General features: G+C 38.6%; 1 protein-coding gene and 1 long non-coding RNA gene across 2 annotated transcripts in view; both read left to right on the top strand.

Annotated features, from left to right (window-relative positions):
• Positions 1-17,704, top strand: part of LOC145736807 (uncharacterized) — a 57,747-nt gene extending 40,043 nt beyond the window's left edge. Inside the window, exon 2 of the long non-coding RNA XR_014180114.1 lies at positions 17,084-17,704. This is a non-coding gene — a long non-coding RNA (uncharacterized LOC145736807). The remainder of the gene's footprint in view (positions 1-17,083) is intronic.
• On the top strand, positions 3,794-6,186 carry LOC145736704 (uncharacterized). Its single transcript, XM_081991120.1, has 2 exons — positions 3,794-4,293; positions 5,354-6,186. The coding sequence occupies exons 1-2, from the start codon at positions 4,062-4,064 to the stop codon at positions 6,184-6,186; spliced, it is 1,065 nt and encodes a 354-aa protein (XP_081847246.1). The 5' UTR covers positions 3,794-4,061.
• Positions 17,705-19,692: the final 1,988 nt, after the last annotated feature.

The raw sequence follows: 19,692 nt of genomic DNA, 5'->3' as shown, positions 1-19,692 counted from the left end.
GGACCAGCATATTCCGCTCTTCTTGATGACTTATAGAGCAGCAGTCCACAACTCAACGGGACAGTCACCATCTAAAGTTCTGTTTGGTCGAGAACTTCGACTTCCATGTGATGTGGTGTTCGGATCTCCAACAGGCCAAAGCACGAACATTGAGAACTACGTTGACGAGTTGCAAGACAGATTACTGAACATCCATGATCTGGTCAGGGGAAGTTTGAATCTAGCTAGCGATAAGATGAAAGCTCGTTATGATCTGAGGGCCAATTCGGGAGGGTTCCAGAAGGATGATAAAGTTTGGTTGTTTAACCCTCAGAGGAAGAAAGGCAAATCACCGAAATTAACACCTGTTTGGGAGGGACCTTACAATGTGGTAAAAAGGTTAAACGACGTCGTGTACAGAGTCCAACGCAGCCCCAAAGGCAAGATGAAAATTGTCCATCTGGACAGACTCAAGAAATACCAGGGATTAAATGAAGCGGATCGGGACGATCAGCTTTAAGAGGGGGGCAGTGTTACGGTCTGGGCCTACTATGCTCGATACTTCTTAACGAGCGCTCGCCTCGGGATGAAACCGATGCGCCGCAATATCTGGCCGGGCGCGTATTATAGTAGGCCACAGTTAGGAACCGAGTTTACCTGGAAGATTCTTGAATGATCAAGGCAACCCGCGAAGCGTTTCGCGGTCATTCTAGAACGTGGTTTGCGAATATAAAAGACGCGGTCTCGACCGCAGTAGTAGTGAATTTGGGAACGCAGATAAGTTTAAATAGCGGAATAATTGTGGAATTGTAGTAGTGTTTTTAGTAGCTGTGTTAATTATTGTACGGAGTGTTTTGAAGTGTAATAAATTTATTAATCGTTGAGTTAAATTGACTTTGTGTGAACCCACGGGAAAATCGTAACAATATCAAGAAGTATAGAGCGGATTTTTCCAGAAAAACATCCAGAAAAGATAACATACGAGATATAATAAATCACCTTCTGGTTTCGTCAGATACTTGCATCTCGAGTTTACATAAACTACCTATTAAAAAATTAAAATGTTTCCTTCCTGAAACTTTAGAGTTATTAGATACTCCAAAAGTAAATAATTCCACGGATACTAAGTTTTTAGAGTTAAGTAGTTTTGATGAAGAATAAAAATATCATTAGGTATGTTTTTTAATTAAAAAGATGTTTTTGATATTTTTAATGAATTATGTACGATATATAAGACCTTAAAATGAAATCATTAGACACATTGAACCGAATATTACCATTCAGCACTTTACTTTAACTAACAACTATTTATCTTTATGAAATAATTCTGTATATTATATTGTGCGACTATTAATTTCTTTGTCCACGACCAACCAATAATGTACTAATATTCAGCGTGTTGACAGAAGCTAAATGAAGGTCATATAGCGTCAGAGTGATTAATGAAGAGGAATAATGATCATTATTCCCTCTCGACCTAAAGGTGGTTGCACACCAAGCATAAAACATGGGATATGCGGTATTTCTTGCATGTAGACATCCACTTATGTCTTTGCAATTACTGCTAATTCAGAATACCATTTTCTTAACAAATACACCGCAATAACACAGTACAGGAGTTTGCCAAATCATTAGGTAAATTCCATAATTTATATTTGAAATATTTTTGGTGTATGACCGTCCTTAGTTCTGTGGTTTTTTAAGTTGACATTGACAACGTCAGTGCCCTTGTGGTCGTAGGCGGCAACGCTGGGGGTGCGTTCAGAAATAGGGGTGGTGTGCGCACCGTAGCCTTTGTCACATGCCACCATATAGTTATGTAAATAAATTGTTCACGTGATCCATTTTTTCCCAAATTCTGTCACGACTTGTACACCGACGGCCATTCTAAACGCGATCCTAATCGTATCGAGTTTGACATTTCAGTTGTTATGGCGGATTTGAGAGATTACCTATATTATTTATTATCTACATAAAAGAGTATCAACTTCTAATTTGCCTGCACTTGGCATTAGTGGTAATGGACAGTGGTCGTGGACAAAGTATAGTATTATCCTCGTTTTTTATGGCCATTAATCCCACGGGAGATTTGCGTCCCTCGCCTGCGGCTCGTGACGTAAACATCCCCCTTAGGGATTAATGGCTATCATAAAAAGCTCGTTGAATAATATACTATTAAAAACCTGCATAAATAATTCCATTGTGTCATTTATTAAAAATTCCTTAACTGTATTTAACTCTTTTAATTATTGCCTAGTTTTTTTAAAAATCGACCACTGTGCGCCGTACTTACACCGTGTCACAGACAGTCATACAGTAGTGAAGGGTCCGTAGCTAGTTTTCATAACCGTTACACGCTTTCCCCGTATCACCGAACAAGGTAACTTTCGTTTCATTAGGTATCCGTTACCGTAAGTATTTACTGTAAGTACAGAGAGCCGCAATACAGTGCATTTAGAGAAAACAGTTGTTTTAATTTTGTTTACTTCCCGAACCCTTTAGAACTTTTCTCCAGCTGTCTAAAGGCTACCCAGGTACCGTAAAGTAGACCTTCAACCACTATAAATAACGAAGGTGGCGCCCGAGGCAACGTAACCGAGGAAATCCGCTAGAAAAGCGCTACAATCTAACAAAATCATTCTTATAGCCAATAGGATTATCCAAAAATTCAATAATATACAGGTATTTCCAATTAATAAAAAAGCAAAGTTTGGTCTGTCACAATGTTATGAGATACCCTCTAACTACCCACATAGTGTACTTTGGTTTAAGTGTGGTTCCCGTAGATAAATCCCTACAACGTTTGTATTTACTATTTGTTGTTGTAAAATCAAGTAGAAACAATTTAAGGTTGGGTGCAAAATAAAACTAATCACTTTGTATAGGTGGAGCAATGAGAGAGTAGAGTTCATTATCTCATTTATCTTGAGAAATACGAATAAATGATAAATACGAGTTTTACAGAATATTTATATTTTTTATAGTTTCAAATTACTTTCGGGTATACAGGTTCATAAAGGCGTGACGGTGACAGATAAAACTTTAGATTTTTTTAAAACAAAACCCCGTTTTTAAAACATTTTTTGATTCTTCATAAAATTCTAAAAGTTTATGTCATATCTAAACCTAATAGATCATCTAATTATTGACTGCATTGTCATTGTTTCTAAAAGCAGATTACTCATGTTTGGTACGAACGCTTTACAGGAACGACAAAAATTAGTTGTGCAAATCAACATGCAATAGATGTCCGACAGGGCGTTCATTTTTTAAAATTTATTTGTATTATTTCAGTTCAATTTCAATTTCAACTTTTATCTATACAGCCTGTACATAATTCGTTTTTCTGATAGGTTTTACGATACACTATGTCAAATTAATAAGTTTATGTTTTGCTGTAAGTAACGTACAAAATTAGAACAAGATTTAAAATGTGTATTCTTGTTCAATTGAATTGTCAACGACAATTTTCAGGTTTTAGTTTAGTTAACAAAAAACGGAGGTAATAGTAAATAAACATAAATAAATCGCAGACTATTAAAATGAGGTATTATGACTGATACTTCATAAACGTTGAAGTGTTCCGTAAAAGCTATCAGAAAAAAGAATAATAGACAGATGAGTGTTTCGTTTTAAAAAGTCGAAATTTCTTCAACATATACAGGGTGTTTCATGTTTTAATACGCAAACTTAGGCCAGGTATTCTACGCCTAAAAATAGCTATAATTTGCTATATAAAATAAACTAAATTACAAAAAAGCTTTGTTACAGAAATACAGAGTGTTAAAAATTTCAATTTTATTCCACTTTTTTTCTGGTGCGCCACGATTTTTTTTCTTAAAAATTCCAAATCCTTATTTGATTAAGAAACTTTTTTGTATTAATTATTTCTTCCGTATCTTTAACCGTTTTCAATAGTAATATGTAAGAGCGATAAGTTGACGAAACACTGTTGTCTATGGAGCTATTCACACGGGCGCGACCACCGATTTAGCAGCGCTACGGTGGCGGGTAGTGGTCGACTCTCGCCAAAACGCTCGACCGTTAAAAAACACGCCACCAATAGCAACACATGCTTTTAAATGCGAGTGTTCACACGAGACACCTCAGTGTCGCCACAGAAGCCCACAGAGATGGATGAGGAGGTAAATACAGACGATTTTATAGCTGCCGTTGAGCAATTTCCCGCTATTTGGGACACGTCGTCCAATAATTATAGTAGTAAAATAACTAAAAAAAATAGTTGGGAGCTCCTTATCGTAAAATTTTGCCCGAACTTTGCCGAAAGAACAAACGTGGAAAAAGCCAATATCGGTGAGTTTTTATTAAAGCACGTAATTTATTATATTTATTCGTATTTTACATTTTTCTTAAAACGTAAACATAATAATATGTTAAACTAAAATAACCAGGGTAGGGTATACCTACATATTTTGAGAAACCATAAACTTAACTCTATATTCTCTATAGCTGCCAAGGTATCTGACCTTCGTTACTTAAAAAGTAATTTGCAAGCCTGTCGGGTATATCATTAATTTCTCTACCACCCCTTGTTGCATCAGGTACCATATCAACCATTCCTTCTACAGTTAATGTATGCTAAAAATTATAGCCATCACGTTCTCTAACAAAATTATGAAGAACACAAGAAGCTTGCACAATTTTTTCAGCAAGATCAATGGAAACGTTTAATGGTCGATGAAAAATTCGCCATTTATTAGCGAGAATTCCAAAAGAACATTCAATATATCGTCTTGCTCTTGACAGGCGATAATTAAAAACTCTTTTCTTGAATGTTAAAAAATTCCCTCCATAAGGGCGCATTAAAAATTTTGAAATTCCAAATCCTTCGTCACCAATTAGTACAAATGGATTGGCAATATGGGATCCTTTTAATAGTCTACTTTCTGGAATGTTCAGTTCATTGTTATTCAGTTTTTGAAAAAGTTCTGAGTTTTTGAAAATGTTACAGTCAGCTGACTTTCCATAAGCTCCTATGTCAACATATAAAAATTTATAGTTAGAGTCGCATACTGCTAACAAGATTAAGGAGAAAAAATGTTTACAATTATAATACAAAGAGCCGCTGTCCGTTGGCTTAACTATTCTTATATGTTTGCCGTCTATAGCGCCAAGGCAATTAGGAAAATGTGCACGTCTTTCAAACAAATCAGCTACTTTTAGCCAATCATCTTTGGACAGCGTGGGCATACAGATGCTTCTCATAACGTGCCAGATAGCTGAACAAACTTCACGTATAATCTCACTAATTGTACTAACCCCAATCCAATACTGAAAATGCAAATCAACCATTGAACAGCCGGTAACCAAATACCTGAAACAATATATATATTCATTCACATATACATTTCAGCATCGCAATTCCAAAGAAAATGGAAAAGTCTTCGGGACAGTTATATGAGAGAGGTGGCAAAAATGAAGAAAGAAAAATCTGGTAGTGGAGCTTCAGGCAGGAAGCAGTACATTTATTTTAACCAACTCAGCTTTCTACAGACCTCAATAAAAGAGACTACCTCCAGCATTTCAGAAAATCCGGTGGAAAGTGAAGGAAATGGCACAGAGAGAGAAATCATACTGGACGATATAGAAATATCAGAGCGCCCAGTCCCACTGCCGTCTCGAAAACGAAAAAATATTTCTTCAGCTGCAAAGACCGACGAAGATAAATTGTTTGTCGCCGTAGCAAACAAGATCATGAAAGAGAGACCAGAAACTTATGTTGAACGAGATGAAGACACTTTATTTATGTTGTCTTTAGTAGGGGAATTAAAAAAGATTCCTGATAATTGGAAGTTAGATGTGAAGTCCGAGATATTAGGCGTTTTTCAGAAATTTAGAAAAGCTCAACAGTTTCCTCTGCCGCCTCCAGAACATCATCTCCAGAACCACCAACATTTCATGCCGCCCCTTCCATTCACCTCTACCACGGTATACCCAATACGACACCACCCAACGCACACTTCTACAACAATCACCCCTTTACAAGCACCATCAAGTTTCTTTCAATTTTCCTCTACCACGGTACATCCAACACAACACCACTCAACTCGTACATCTACAACAATCGCCCCTTTACAATCACCGTCAAGTTTCTTTCCATTTACCTCTACCACGGTACACCCAACACAACACCACTCACCACACACCTCTACAATCACCATCAACAATCGTTATTTGTATACCTAGGCCGTGAAATGGTATTTTTTCACAGTTTTTGTCAGATCCATAAAGATGTAATAAAAAAAAATGATTTTTTTGGACAAATGATATAGCAATAAAATGCATTAGCATTGCTATCTCGGAAACTATAGTTGATAGAGTTTTAGTTAAATGGAGACAAAGTTGCGCATTTGATTGCTGAATAATTTGTTAAAAAAATGCAAAATTTTTTTTTATTGGTCACAATCAGAATTGACTCCCATAGAGGCCTTACAACAGCAACTGACATTGGCAATTGAAAAATGTACACCGACAATAAAAAACTCATTCTACCAGCATACATTACCAAATTCATTTTAAGACTTATCAAGCATAAAAGAGAACTGTACAGACTATACACACAAACACAATACAACGAACTAAAACGAACACTTAACCATCTTAACAGGAACATTAAAACTCTAATTGAACAATACCGACAAGACTAATGGCTTGAAGCGTGCCAAGAAATAGAAAAAGACCGAGGCAAGTCATATTGGCAAAAAAATAAAAAGCTGGCGCAGTACAAAAATAATATGGGCACTATTGACGAAAACGGAATAGAATGCCACACTGACAAAGACAAAGCTGACGCGTTTGCCAGACACTTTCATAGAGCTTTCAGCATATCGACTAACCCTAACGTTGACAATAACAACTGGAACACCATTAACAATTGGTACTCAAACTTCTTTGAAAACTCATCACAAAACACTTACAAACTAATTACAGACACAGAATATGACGAGGCAATATCTCACATCAAAAACACAGCACCGGGAAAAGACAAAATAAAAGCCAAAATACTTAAAAGCCTATCTCAAGAAGCCGACAATCTGATCCTTACCCAACTTAACCACTGCATTGCAACAAACAAAATTCCAAAAACATGGAAAAATGGCATAGTTATTCCCATACCAAAAAACGGAGTGGACAACACACATACAGAAAACTACAGACCAATAACATTACTCCCGGTATTGAGCAAAGTTTACGAACACATAATAAAAAACAGACTGCAAAAATTAATTGGACAACATATTGTCACGTTTAGGGATGGTAGGGAAACAACCTAGGTCACAGGCAAGCCTCGTTTATTATAAAACAATGTAAACTATACACTTAAGAGGGGTTATTCTTACCCCCAGAATAAAAGGGCCAACACGGCCGTAACTGTCGTAGGGCGCATGTGAGTTCGGGAGAGACGAGTGGGGGTTTTAGTCCTTCAGTTACACCGTAAAGGGGCACGCAAAGGTGTTCTTGTACGATGTGACCAAAAGACCAAGTGAACAACTGACAGGGTTAAGGGTTCTAACGGTCACTTCAAGTTGCGAGAGAACCCTTCTCTTATCAGCCTGGGATCCTAAGAGGGTAGCGAGCCGTCCCACCACTTCAAGTTAGAGACTGTTGCTCGCCGACCGACCCGGAGACCAGTGATTTTAGATGGCCAGCCTTGCTGAATAAATACTCGTCGATTGACCCAGATTCCTACTAGACTTGCTGACATACGCGATTATTCGGTGTATAGTACGATAGGTATGTAAATGTTGGAATCTGCGACAATATCCCCGCATACCAATTCGGTTTCAAAGAGAATCACTCCACTATTCATCCACTTTTTGTCTTAACAAACAACATCCAAACTACTCGCCTTAACGACGGCAAATCAGCATGTTTATTTATGGACATCAACAAAGCCTTTGATAGTGTCTGGCATAAGGGCTTACTGTATAGGGCGAGTTATCGATAGAGTAAAGTTCATTATCTCATTTGTTTGGAGAAATAACAACAACAAACTAAAAAAGTTAAATACAAGAGTTTTAGAGCATATTAAGATGCATAATTTAAAATTACTTTTGAATATACAGGGTGGTTCATAAAGACGTGGCATGTAAAATATTAGTTTTGTTTTTGAAATAGAACCCCCTATTTCTTTAAACATTTTTATTTTCTCCATGGAATTCTAAAAATATTTTGTTAATAATGTCATACACCTAAACCTAATAAAAGTGATGGGAAAGAACACACAGCCTTCTCCACAAAAAATTTATTCAAACCCCCCAAAAAAGTTAGAGGGGTCGCTCGACATATGTTTCGGGCACATAAGTACCCATCTTCAGGAGCTCATATGACAAGGTGAAACGCCGGCTATCTTTCTTTAAAGGGGAGACAGCAAGACCCAAGTTTAAAATTAGTATGCCGTAAGGCCAAACATTACTGTTGTACTTAAAGAAGTTTAAAAAATCTTATTATGGAGAAAACACTAAAACCAAAGTAACACTAATTAACAGTAAATAATTAACATTATGTGTTAAGTAGGTCGGGGCGACCCTTAGAATTTAGAATTAAAATTAAAATTTAAATTAAAAACAGAACCTGTTCTGTTAGCTTCGTGCAACTGGGCATTAGTTAAGATAATTGAAATTTTAATTCTAAATTCTAAGGGTCGCCCCGACCTACTTAACACTCTCCTGCTCACTACTATAGGGCAGTTCGTAAATTTTTAAACCGTTACCCACAAAAATGGATCGGTAGTAGTGGATTCATAGGGTGGCCCCTTCGATCATGTGACTTAACGCTTTTGGACCGGTGTAGATTTGGTGGTGTAGATTACCGAAAACTGAATGACGTGACCAAAAAGGACAGCTATCCACTTCCCCGTATCGACGACACACTGACGACTTTGGCAGGATCCTGTTGGTTTTCTACTTTAGATTTGAAGAGTGGGGACTGGCAAGTTGGCATTAATGGAGCAAGATAAGGAGAAAACTGCTTTTTCTGCTGGAAATGGGGTGTACCAATTCAATGTGATGCCCTTCGGACTTTGTAATGCTCCTGCTACGTTTGAAAGACTAATGGAAATGGTGCTTCGTGGCCTTAACTGGAAGACTTGCTTGGTTTATCTGGACGATATCATGGTGATGGGAAAAACTTTTGAAGAACATCTGAACAACTTGCAAGAAGTATTTGCTAGAATAGGTGGTGCCCATCTTCGATTGAACGCCAAAATGTGTTGGTTCTTCCAAAAGCAAGTCGAATTTCTTGGGCATGTGGTGTCGATCGACGGAATTCAGACGGACGACAAGAAGATCCAAGCAATTAGAAAATGGCCAGTACCAAAGGATAAACACGAACTCAGAAGCTTTCTAGGACTTGCCACCTATTACAGACGGTTTGTGGAAGGATTTGCCAACATCCCAGCTCCGCTACATCAACTTACTAAGAACAAAACACCCTACTGTTGGAATGCCCAATGTGATCAGGCGTTCAGAAGGTTAAAGGCATCACTTTGCTCCAGTCCCATCCTCAGTTATCCACAACCAAACGGAAAGTTCATTTTAGACACAGATGCCAGTAATTCTGGTATTGGTAGCTGTATTGTCTCAAATCCAAAACGGAGAAGAACATGTCATAGAATACTTCAGTAGGAAACTTACCAAAGCAGAACGAAACTACTGTGTAACGAGAAAAGAGCTACTGGCAATAGTAAAATCAGTCGATCACTTTCACAAGTACTTGAATGAAACAACCGGAAGGGCAAGTAGCAAGATGGCTTGAAAAACTCCAGCAGTATAATTTCAACATCAAGCATCGACCCGGAAAGCTGCATAATAACGCAGATGCTCTATCAAGAAGACCTTGCGCCGAAGATTGCAAACATTGCCAGAAAGCGGAACAACGTGAAGGATTGTGTCCATCAGAATGGTTCATCTGAAGACCGATGATGAATGGAGTCCCGATGAGATTAGGAAGGATCAACTAGAAGACAGCGACATAGGCCCATTGTTGTTGAGAAAGGAACAAAGCGGGCCAAGACCAACATGGCAAGAAATCTCAAGGAAAGGCTTGACGTTTAAAGCACTTTGGGCTCAGTGGGACTCGCTTGTGTTTGAAGGCGGCTTGCTAAAAAGAGCTTGGGAGAGTGCCGATGGAAAAGAGATAAGGAAGCAGCTGGTAGATCCCAGAGGAAGGGTCGACCACGTACTGGAGGAAATGCACAATGGAAAGACTGGTGCTCATTTGGGAGTAAATAAGACTTTGGACAAAATCCGACAACGCTTTTACTGGGTGAACTACTGCCAAGACGTGAAATCATGGTGTCGACAATGTTCCATTTGTGCAGCTAGCCACGGACCACAGACGAGATCCCGGGGACCTATGAAGCAGTACAACGTAGGATTGCCGTTCGAACGTTTAGCCATAGATGTCGCTGGGCCTTTTCCTGAGACCAACAGAGGCAACAAGTACATTCTTGTTGCCATGGATTACTTTAGCAAATGGCCTGAGGTGTTTGCGATTCCAAACCAAGAAGCCAGCACAGTCGCTGATATTCTCGTCGAAAATGTCTTGGTGTGCCGTTGGAGTTACATTCTGATCAGGGACGAAACTTTGTGTCCAAGCTCTTTCAGAGGCTCTGTGATCTGCTAGGCATTAGGAAGACCCGAACAACACCGCTTCGAGCAACCGCAATAGAGCAGCAGTCCACAACTCAATGGGACAGTCACCATCTAAAGTTCTGTTTGGTCGAGAACTTCGACTTCCATGTGATGTGGTGTTCGGATCTCCAACAGGCCAAAGCACGAACATTGAGAACTACGTTGACGAGTTGCAAGACAGATTACTGAACATTCATGATCTGGTCAGGGAAAGTTTGAATTTAGCTAGCGACAAGATGAAAGCTCGTTATGATCTGAGTGCCAATTCGGGAGGGTTCCAGAAGGATGATAAAGTTTGGTTGTTCAACCCTCAAAGGAATAAAGGCAAATCACCAAAATTAACACCTGTTTGGGAGGGACCTTACAATGTGGTAAAAAGGTTAAACGACGTCGTGTACAGAGTCCAACGCAGCCCCAAAGGCAAGATGAAAATTGTCCATCTGGGCAGACTCAAGAAATACCAGGGATTAAATGAAGCGGATCGGGACGACCAGCTTTAAGAGGGGGGCAGTGTTACGGTTTGGGCCTACTATGCTCGATACTTCTGAACGGGCAAATCGCGAAGCGTTTTGCGGTCATTCTAGAACGTAGTTTGCGAATATAAAAGAAGCGGTGTCGACCGCGGGAGTAGTTGATTTGGGAACGCGGTAAAGTTTAAATAGTGGAATAATTGTGGAATTGTAGTAGTGTTTTTAGTAGCTGAGTTAATTATTGTACGGAGTGTTTTGGAGTGTAAATAAATTTATTAATTGTTGAGTTAAATTGACTTTGTGTGAACCCACGGTAAAATCGTAACAATATATACAGGGTAATTCAAATTCGACCCTCACCATTGGGATCTCGAAAACTATAATAGATACAAGAAAGTTTAAATTGGGGCAAAGTTGCGAAAAGTAAAGCTCAATCAAATGCCGTTTTAAAAATTTCGATTTTCCGAGTACTTCCGAAGATATCCGAAAAAAACTGAAAAATTGATTTTTTGTTTTTATTTATTTCTAACTGTCTAAATTCACATTTAGTCATAAAAAATATTATCAGTTTGTATATTTCATAAACAACACAAAAGTAATTAACTAGGTTTTTGCGACTGATGCACCGCCAGCAGGTCACCGGCCAACCAGGTACCAAACGCAGCGTCAGCAGGAAAATCACCAAACCTTCGAATGTGGAGCACAGAACAATATTGGTCAGCACTTATGATTTTCATTTGTTTATAACGTTTGTAAATGTGTATAAATAGATGTTAACTGTTAAATAAAAATCAGTATTAATCCAACAGCGGTTCTTACTCAACCTCCCAACCTAAACAACAATAAACTACTAAGTATATAGCATTCTTCCTGAATTCCATTACAGGAATTTACATTGGTCATCCGGCTCGAAGGACCAATTATTTAACAGTTAACATCTATTTGTACACATTTACAAACGTTATAAACAAATGAAAATCATAAGTGCTGACCAATATTGTTCTGAGCTCCACATTCGAAGGTTTGGTGATTTTCCTGCTGACGCTGCCTTTGGTACCTGGTTGCCCGGTGACCTGCTGGCGGTGCATTAGCCGCAATAACCTAGTTAATTACTTTTGTGTTGTTTATGAAATATATAAACTGATAATATTTTTTATGACTAAATGTGAATTTAGACACTAACCCTATTTGAAAAGATATCCCAAAACTAAAAGCATCTTTTCATTGCCACTCTTTCCCAGCTATTCGATGATGGATTCAATTATTCCACACGACGTTTCGTTTTTTTTAGCCATCATCAACTTTCTTTTTTCTTATGGGCGCCATATTGGATTTTTAGCCCACCAAATAGTACATATTAGTTGAAACGGGCTAAAACGTGTCGTCTCTTGTTTGGCCGTATTGTATGCAAATGTCACAAATGGCAGATAAGTGCACCAATCTGTCTGCTCTGTATTGCAGTATAGTGACAGCATGTCAGCCAACGTTTTGTTTAAGCGTTCAGTTAGGCCGTTGCACGAGGGGTGGTATGCCGGTGTAAAAGTGCTTTTTAATCCCATAATCTGTTGTAATTCCTGCACTAGTTCGGACTGAAATACCTTGCCTCTATCGCTGAGGATGCTTCTAGGAACGCCGTGAATTAGTATTACTCGTTCTAATAGAAATTTTGCCACAGGTCCTGCCTTCCCGTTAGGCAGGGCCGCTGTGATGACGTATCTTGTCGCGTAGTCTGTCACCACTACTATCGTTGTTTTGCTTTGGTTACTCCTCCGGAATGGTCCCAGTAGGTCTATCCCTACTTTATCAAATACCTTGCCCACTTTTATTGGCTGGAGTAAGCCCAATGGCTTATCATTTGTTGGCCCTTTTCTCGCCTGGCAGTCCCTACAACCTTTAACGTAATTTCTGACGTCCTTAGTCATAGAATCCCAATAGTATTGGGGGGTAAGTCTACTTATGGTTTTTGTTACCCCCATATGTCCGCTGGTAGGTGCGTTGTGACTTCCCACAAAATTTCTTCCCTAAGTGACCGGGGTATCACGAGTGCGTGTTCCAGTCCTTCCTTAGTTTGTGTTGCTCTATAGAGGACGCCCTCTTTCAGCCTGAAATTGTTTATTTTTCGTCGTGTCAATGCGTCGACGTTTGTTGCTTCTGGGTCGCTTATTGCTAATTTTAATTCTCGTATGGTCTTATCCTTATTCTGCAACTCTCCTATGTCTAAAGTTGATACTGTAAATGTGGGTATGTCATCTAACTCGTCCAACTCAATTTCGCTCCACCCTGCCACCGGGTTTCGTGATAGACAATCTGCGTCTTGGTGCTTACTGCCTTCTTTGTAGACTACCGTGTAGTCAAATTCTGCCAACTTGAGAGCCCAACGTGCTAATCTTCTCGAGTGATCTTTTACATTGTGAATCCAGCATAATGCGTGGTGATCTGTTACGATTTTCACAGGGTGTCTATAAATTAGATGCCTTAGGTAGGTCATTCCCCAGACTGCTGCTAATAGTTCCAGCTCGCTGATCGAATAGTTTTTCTCAGCTTTCGACAAGGCCCGGCTTATATATGCTATAGGGTGGTCTTGACCGTCACTGCCTTCTTGGAGCAGAATTGCCCCTATCCCATCCGTACAGGCGTCCGTGTGCATTGTACAACCCACATTCGGATTGTAATGTTTCAATACTGGGGACGACGTGAGTTTTTCTTTCAGCAGCTGAAATGCTTTTTCTTGATCCTCACCCCAGCAGAATTTGTTCTTTTTTGTAGCCTCATGTAAGGGCCGTGCTAATACTGCGTAATCCTTGATAAATTTCCTGTAAAAATTGCATAATCCTAAAAAGCTTTGTAGGTCCTTTGTTTTCCTAGGTGTGGGAAATGTCTTAATCCCTGCAAGTCTTTCTTCTTCTGGGATTATTCCTTCTTTGCTTACTGTGTAGCCCAAAATCCTTATCTTTTCCTGTAAATATTCGCATTTACTCGGTTTTAAGGTCAGATTGGCTTCTCTCTTTCTCTGGAATACTTTTTATAACTTTGCTAAGTGGTCCTCTAAGTTCTCTGAATAAATAATAATATCATCTAGATATATTAGTATGTCCCTCCACTTTAAGTCCCTAAATATTCTATCTGCAAGTTGTTGGAAGGTTGCTGGTGCATTGCATAGACCAAAGCTTAATACGTTGAATTCGTATGATCCATGTCCCTGTGCCGTGAAAGCCGTGTATTGCTTGGATGACTCTTCTATAGGTATCTGCCAGTAACCCGAGAACATGTCCAGAGTTGTAAAGTACTTGGCATTTTCCATGTATGTGAGAATGTCATCGATTTGTGGTATTGGGTAACATGATTTTTTGGTGACCGAGTTTATTGTTCTTTTGTAGTCCACGCAGAACCTAGTGGTGCCATCTTTCTTTTTCACCAGTACAACGGGGCTCGCCCATGGCGAGTGGCATGGTCTTATTACCCCGCAATCGAGCATTTCTTGTATTTGTGTGTCAATGATTTCTCGCTCGGATTGTGAGACTCTAGAAGGGCGGCATTTTACTGGTTTATCTTCTGTCACTTCTATTTTGTGTTCTATAAGTTGTGTTTTGCCCATATATTTTGGTGACTTGCAAAAAACATCCTCATACTCCACTAGTAGACTCTCTAGTTCCCTTTTCAACTGCTTGTCCCTAATGTGTGGTCCAGTTTGTGGTCTTCTAATGTCACAACTTCTTCGTCTAATCTCTGTGTTGTAAAGAGTGCTGTTGTGCTCTTCTAGCCGTGCCACTGTTGTGCCCTTGTAAATAACCCTTCTAGTTGGCCCTATGTTCTTGAGGCTCAACGATACAGAGTTTTCGGCTCTTTCTATGTTGCATAGTAGGTTGTTGCGTACTAGCCATCCCTCATTTTGTACTATTAGCATTTCTGTAGACAAGGGCATCTCTGGTGCAGTTTTGATGGATTTTTCTTCTCCTGGTTTCAGGGTGTAATCTTCCCTTGCTTTTAACTTAATTATCAAGCGGCCATCGTTTTCCATGTAGTTAGGCAGGGTGTTCCACAAGCTGGTTTCTCGTGTCTTGACTTTTTTTGGTCGGGGTTCTTTATTTCTTGAAACTAGCACCGTCACACTTGTTTCCTTGAATGTTTCATACAAAAAGCCTTTAAGCTTCTCCCAATCTGACTCGCTGGTTGCAGATGTCAATCTAGGTATAGCCACTTTACTTATTTTATTTCGTATTGCCCAATCTTTCAATTTCCTACAGCAATGTTGGAGCGTTTGAGTAGGGATATATTCGCTACCCTCTTCTTTTACTATCATCTGTAGGGTATGTCTGTTTTTCCTAAACAAACTGACCGCGCTGCCCATGGGTAGTTCTTCTGTGCTGTAATCTGCCAAATGGTCCCTGATGGCTTTTCCCACACCTCTGTCCTTACTGGGAGCTGAAGAGACTGCAACGGACCATGCAGTGCTGCTCGGAAGACTGAAGATGGACCCAGGTATTTCCTGGATCACTTCTATCCAGCTTCGTGTCATGCATGGTTTTTTGGGTGCAGAATCTCGCTTTTCCCAGAGCGGTATCACCAAATCTTGATTTAGGGTGAGTGTGTTGGATATTAAGCAAATTGCTGCCTGCATTTCCCTTAAGAATTCCACGCCCAAAATAAGGGGTTGTGGTGTATTCTCCAATATTGTTGCTTTAATCTCTAATTTTTTCCTGTAGTTACCTCTGAGCTTCAGTGATGCCATTGTTTCGCCTAGACTTCATACTTTCTGACCGCCCGCTGTCACAAGCAACGTGGGTGGGTCTCTGATTCTATGTTTTTTGTTGACTAGGAGATGGCTTATCACATTTATTTCCGCACCTGTGTCGATGATCGCCGGTACGTAACAGTCGTTCACAACAGTATTAATGTATAGTATTTTGTAGAACGTTGGGCCCCGAGTCGAGAGGGTGACGGGGCTAAGTTTTGCCACCCCCTGGAGTTTGGGTGTTGCTGTCTACTTCTACAAACAGCAGCAAAGTGGCCTATTCTACCGCAGTTGTAGCATCTGGGCCTATTATCGTACGTCCTGGTGGATTGATGCTGTCTTCCAGGAGTACTGGCATGGTTTGTGCCATAGACTTTCCTGGGCGGTGGAACCTCTCCACTGTACTGGCGGGGACTGGCAAAAGGTGGCTGTCTTTGCGCTACTGGCCCATAGGCCTGTTCTTCTGTTTGACGCTGCGATCTAAAGGTAAGTGGCGTGGAACATTCTTCAGGGGCATTGTCTATAGTGGCGCAGAGTTTTTTGACTTCGTCCAAATTCCTGGGTGGATTGTTGGGAAAATTTGTCAGCCAGTAGTATTTGGCTCTTGGTATGTCCCTTAACCCATTCTGAAAGATTTCGGAAAGGAATTCGTCGAGGTCCAGGTTTTCTCTGTATTCCTCGTATAGGACCCGTAGATCATAGAAAAAAATTTTTGTCTGTTCTAGGTCCCTTTGTATCCTTTGCTTCAACTTTGCACGCAGATGGCGACTGTGAATACCGTCGCTAAATTCTGTCTTAAATGCGTGACAGATGTGTAGCCAGTTGCTGTCGGGTGTTTGTGATAGTTAGTTAGTTAGTTAGTCTTCTTTATTTCTAATTATGGTCACAATACATTTCCTGTAACTACAAAAAACATACATGAAAACACAAAAAGAAACAGCGTCATTTTAAGAATGAGTGTACACCTAATAGTCTCTTACATAATCCCTGATACAATATGGCTCTAAATTAATTAACATCTGTTTTACCTTTCTTTTAAAAAGTTTCTCATTTCTTTCTAATTTTAAATCATTTTGTAATGTGTTAAAAAGCTTCAAACAGGCATAATATGGATTTTTTTCGGTTATAGTTAATCTGTGTATCGGATAATTTACATTTACGCTTCGAGTGTTATAACTATGATGTACCTCCAGATCAAACATACTTTTGTTTTTGAAAAAGAAAACTATACATTCATAAATATACAGGGTGTCTAAAAAGTCTGGAATATTGCAAATATCTCGAAAACTGCTGATTTTATTTTTCTCAAAATTTGCGTTTTGTTAAAGTAAATAACAGCGCATGACGTGAGGGTGAAATGAGGTTCGCAAGTATACAGGGTCAGTCACAAAGTATACCAACTTTCTTAATTCAAACCTAACACACTGTATATTACTTCAGATTTTAAGAGTACTTATAAAGGCCAATTCAACGATATACGATTTTTATTTTTTTTTTGATTTTTTTTTTTGGATTTTTTTTTTTGATTTTTTTTTTTTGTACCTGCCTATAACAATGATAGGTGTAACAATGACAGCTAACGTCAATATAATGTTAAATTAATTGGCAAATTTTCCTATTACTTAAAATGGTGTTTTTCAGTGAGATGAGAGAAGGAGTGAAGAAGGATACTTAAGATGTCAGTCTTTTCCTTCTCACTCAAAAACACCATTTTAAGTAATAGGAAAATTTGCCAATTAATTTAACATTATATTGACGTTAGCTGTCATTGTTACACCTATCATTGTTATAGGCAGGTACAAAAAAAAAATCAAAAAAAAAATAAAAATCGTATATCGTTGAATTGGCCTTTATAAGTACTCTTAAAATCTGAAGTAATATACAGTGTGTTAGGTTTGAATTAAGAAAGTTGGTATACTTTGTGACTGACCCTGTATACTTGCGAACCTCATTTCACCCTCACGCCATGCGCTGTTATTTACTATAACAAGACGCAAATTTTGAGAAAAATAAAATCAGCAGTTTTCGAGATATTTGCAATATTCCAGACTTTTTAGACACCCTGTATAGTCCCCACACCGTCAGAATGCCATTAGCTTTGAAAACCCCCCTGCAGCTCTCCCTGTATCCCATTTTCTTGACTATTCTAAGTGCTCGTTTTTGTAAAACAAAAATTTTTTCCATTAAGCTATTAGAACCCCAAAATATTATCCCATACTTGAGCACAGATTCAAAGTTTGCGTAATATAGGATTTTTAATGTTCTTTCATTCATGTATTTCGCAGTGACTCGTATGCCATAGCAAACTGAACTAAGCTTTTTGTTTAACTCTAAAATATGATTTGACCAGTTTAGGAATTCATCCAAGTGAATTCCAAGAAATTTGGTATGTTCTACTAGCTCTGTATTTGATTGTCCAAAAGTTAGTGTTCCAGGTTTTTCAATTTTGAATTGTTTTGTTCTAAAGAGTAGAACCTTTGTTTTATTATTATTAAGTAATAATCTGTTACTTTTAAACCAATCTTGTGCTCTGCAAAATAAGTTTTCTCCCGATATTTCTACATTTCTTCCCCCTGTCAATAAATTCGTATCATCGGCATAACACGTCACATGCTCATTTTCTGAAAGCAGAATGTTGCTCAGGTCATTAAGAAATACAATGAATAAAATAGGTCCCAATATGCTTCCCTGTGCAATTCCAATTTTATTTTCCTTCAGACTTGAGAAATAATTTTATCCATTTTTTAATATTTTAACTTTTTGTTGCCTATTAGTTAAATATGATGAAAACAAATGTAATGTTTGACCTCGCACACCGTAAGCCTTAAGTTTTCTAAGCAACATATCTGGGTCAACACAGTCGTACGCCCTTGACAGGTCCAAGAAGATGCCAATCGCCAGGTTACCTTTTTCCATACTTTCTAATATCCGTTTTGTAAAGTTAAATATTGCAGTCTGCGTGGACCTTCCAGGCCACATAACCATGCTGATTTAAGCTCAATAAATTACAATGCTTGAAAAAATCTATCAACCGTTTACACATACATAATTCAAAAATTTTTGAAAAAGCCGGCAACAAACTAATAGGTCTGTAGTTTTCCATCAAATCCGCATTTCCTTTTTTAAATAAAGGCTTAATCAACGCTATCTTTAATTGCTCTGGAAATATACCATGTTGAAGGAATTATTAATTATATGGCAAAGCACATCTTTAACAACCGGAATAGCTGGTTTGATGATGCTAGTAGGTAGGTCGTCAATCCCACTACTATGCTTATTTTTTATTTTTGCTGACAATTCACATAACTCCTGAGTGGACATCTTTCTAAGAAACATAGACTGGTCATTCTCCCTAATGCTGCAGTTAAAGGGGATGGTGTTTAATTGTTTTAAAATATCTGGAACAATTGAAAGCAAGTAGTTATTATATTCGTTGGGAATATCTTCCGGATCGCCCTTAATTGCAGTTTCAGGAAAATTATTATTCTGTCCAGTTATCTCTCTGCAAATCCTCCACATACATTTATTCTTGTTGTCTGATAATCTTAGCTTATGTTCATATTCCTCAGACCGCACTGCTTCTAATATTTGGTCATATTCTTTTTTAGTTTTGTTGTAACTCTCTTTAAAATCATTATTAACTCTGGACAAAGACAACAGTAAGTCCAATCTATTTTTACATTACTAAATCATATCAAATCCAATCCCAATATTCCAATCCCATCCTGAAAAGTCTTACAAACATTCATCAATACTCCAGCAACTAACTGGAAGGAATTCCTCGCAGAGGTCAATGACAAAGGCCTTTCATCTGAGGACTTGGTGATTGGTCTCAAAGCTAAAGAGAGAGAACTCA

The sequence above is a fragment of the Ips typographus genome, linkage group LG12 (assembly GCF_016097725.1).
Source record: "Ips typographus isolate SLU linkage group LG12, UJ_Ityp_2.0, whole genome shotgun sequence".
In the NCBI taxonomy this organism is placed as follows: domain Eukaryota; kingdom Metazoa; phylum Arthropoda; class Insecta; order Coleoptera; family Curculionidae; genus Ips; species Ips typographus.
The sequence above is the reverse complement of the archived record's forward strand: the minus strand, read 5'-3'. Positions and strand labels throughout refer to the sequence as shown.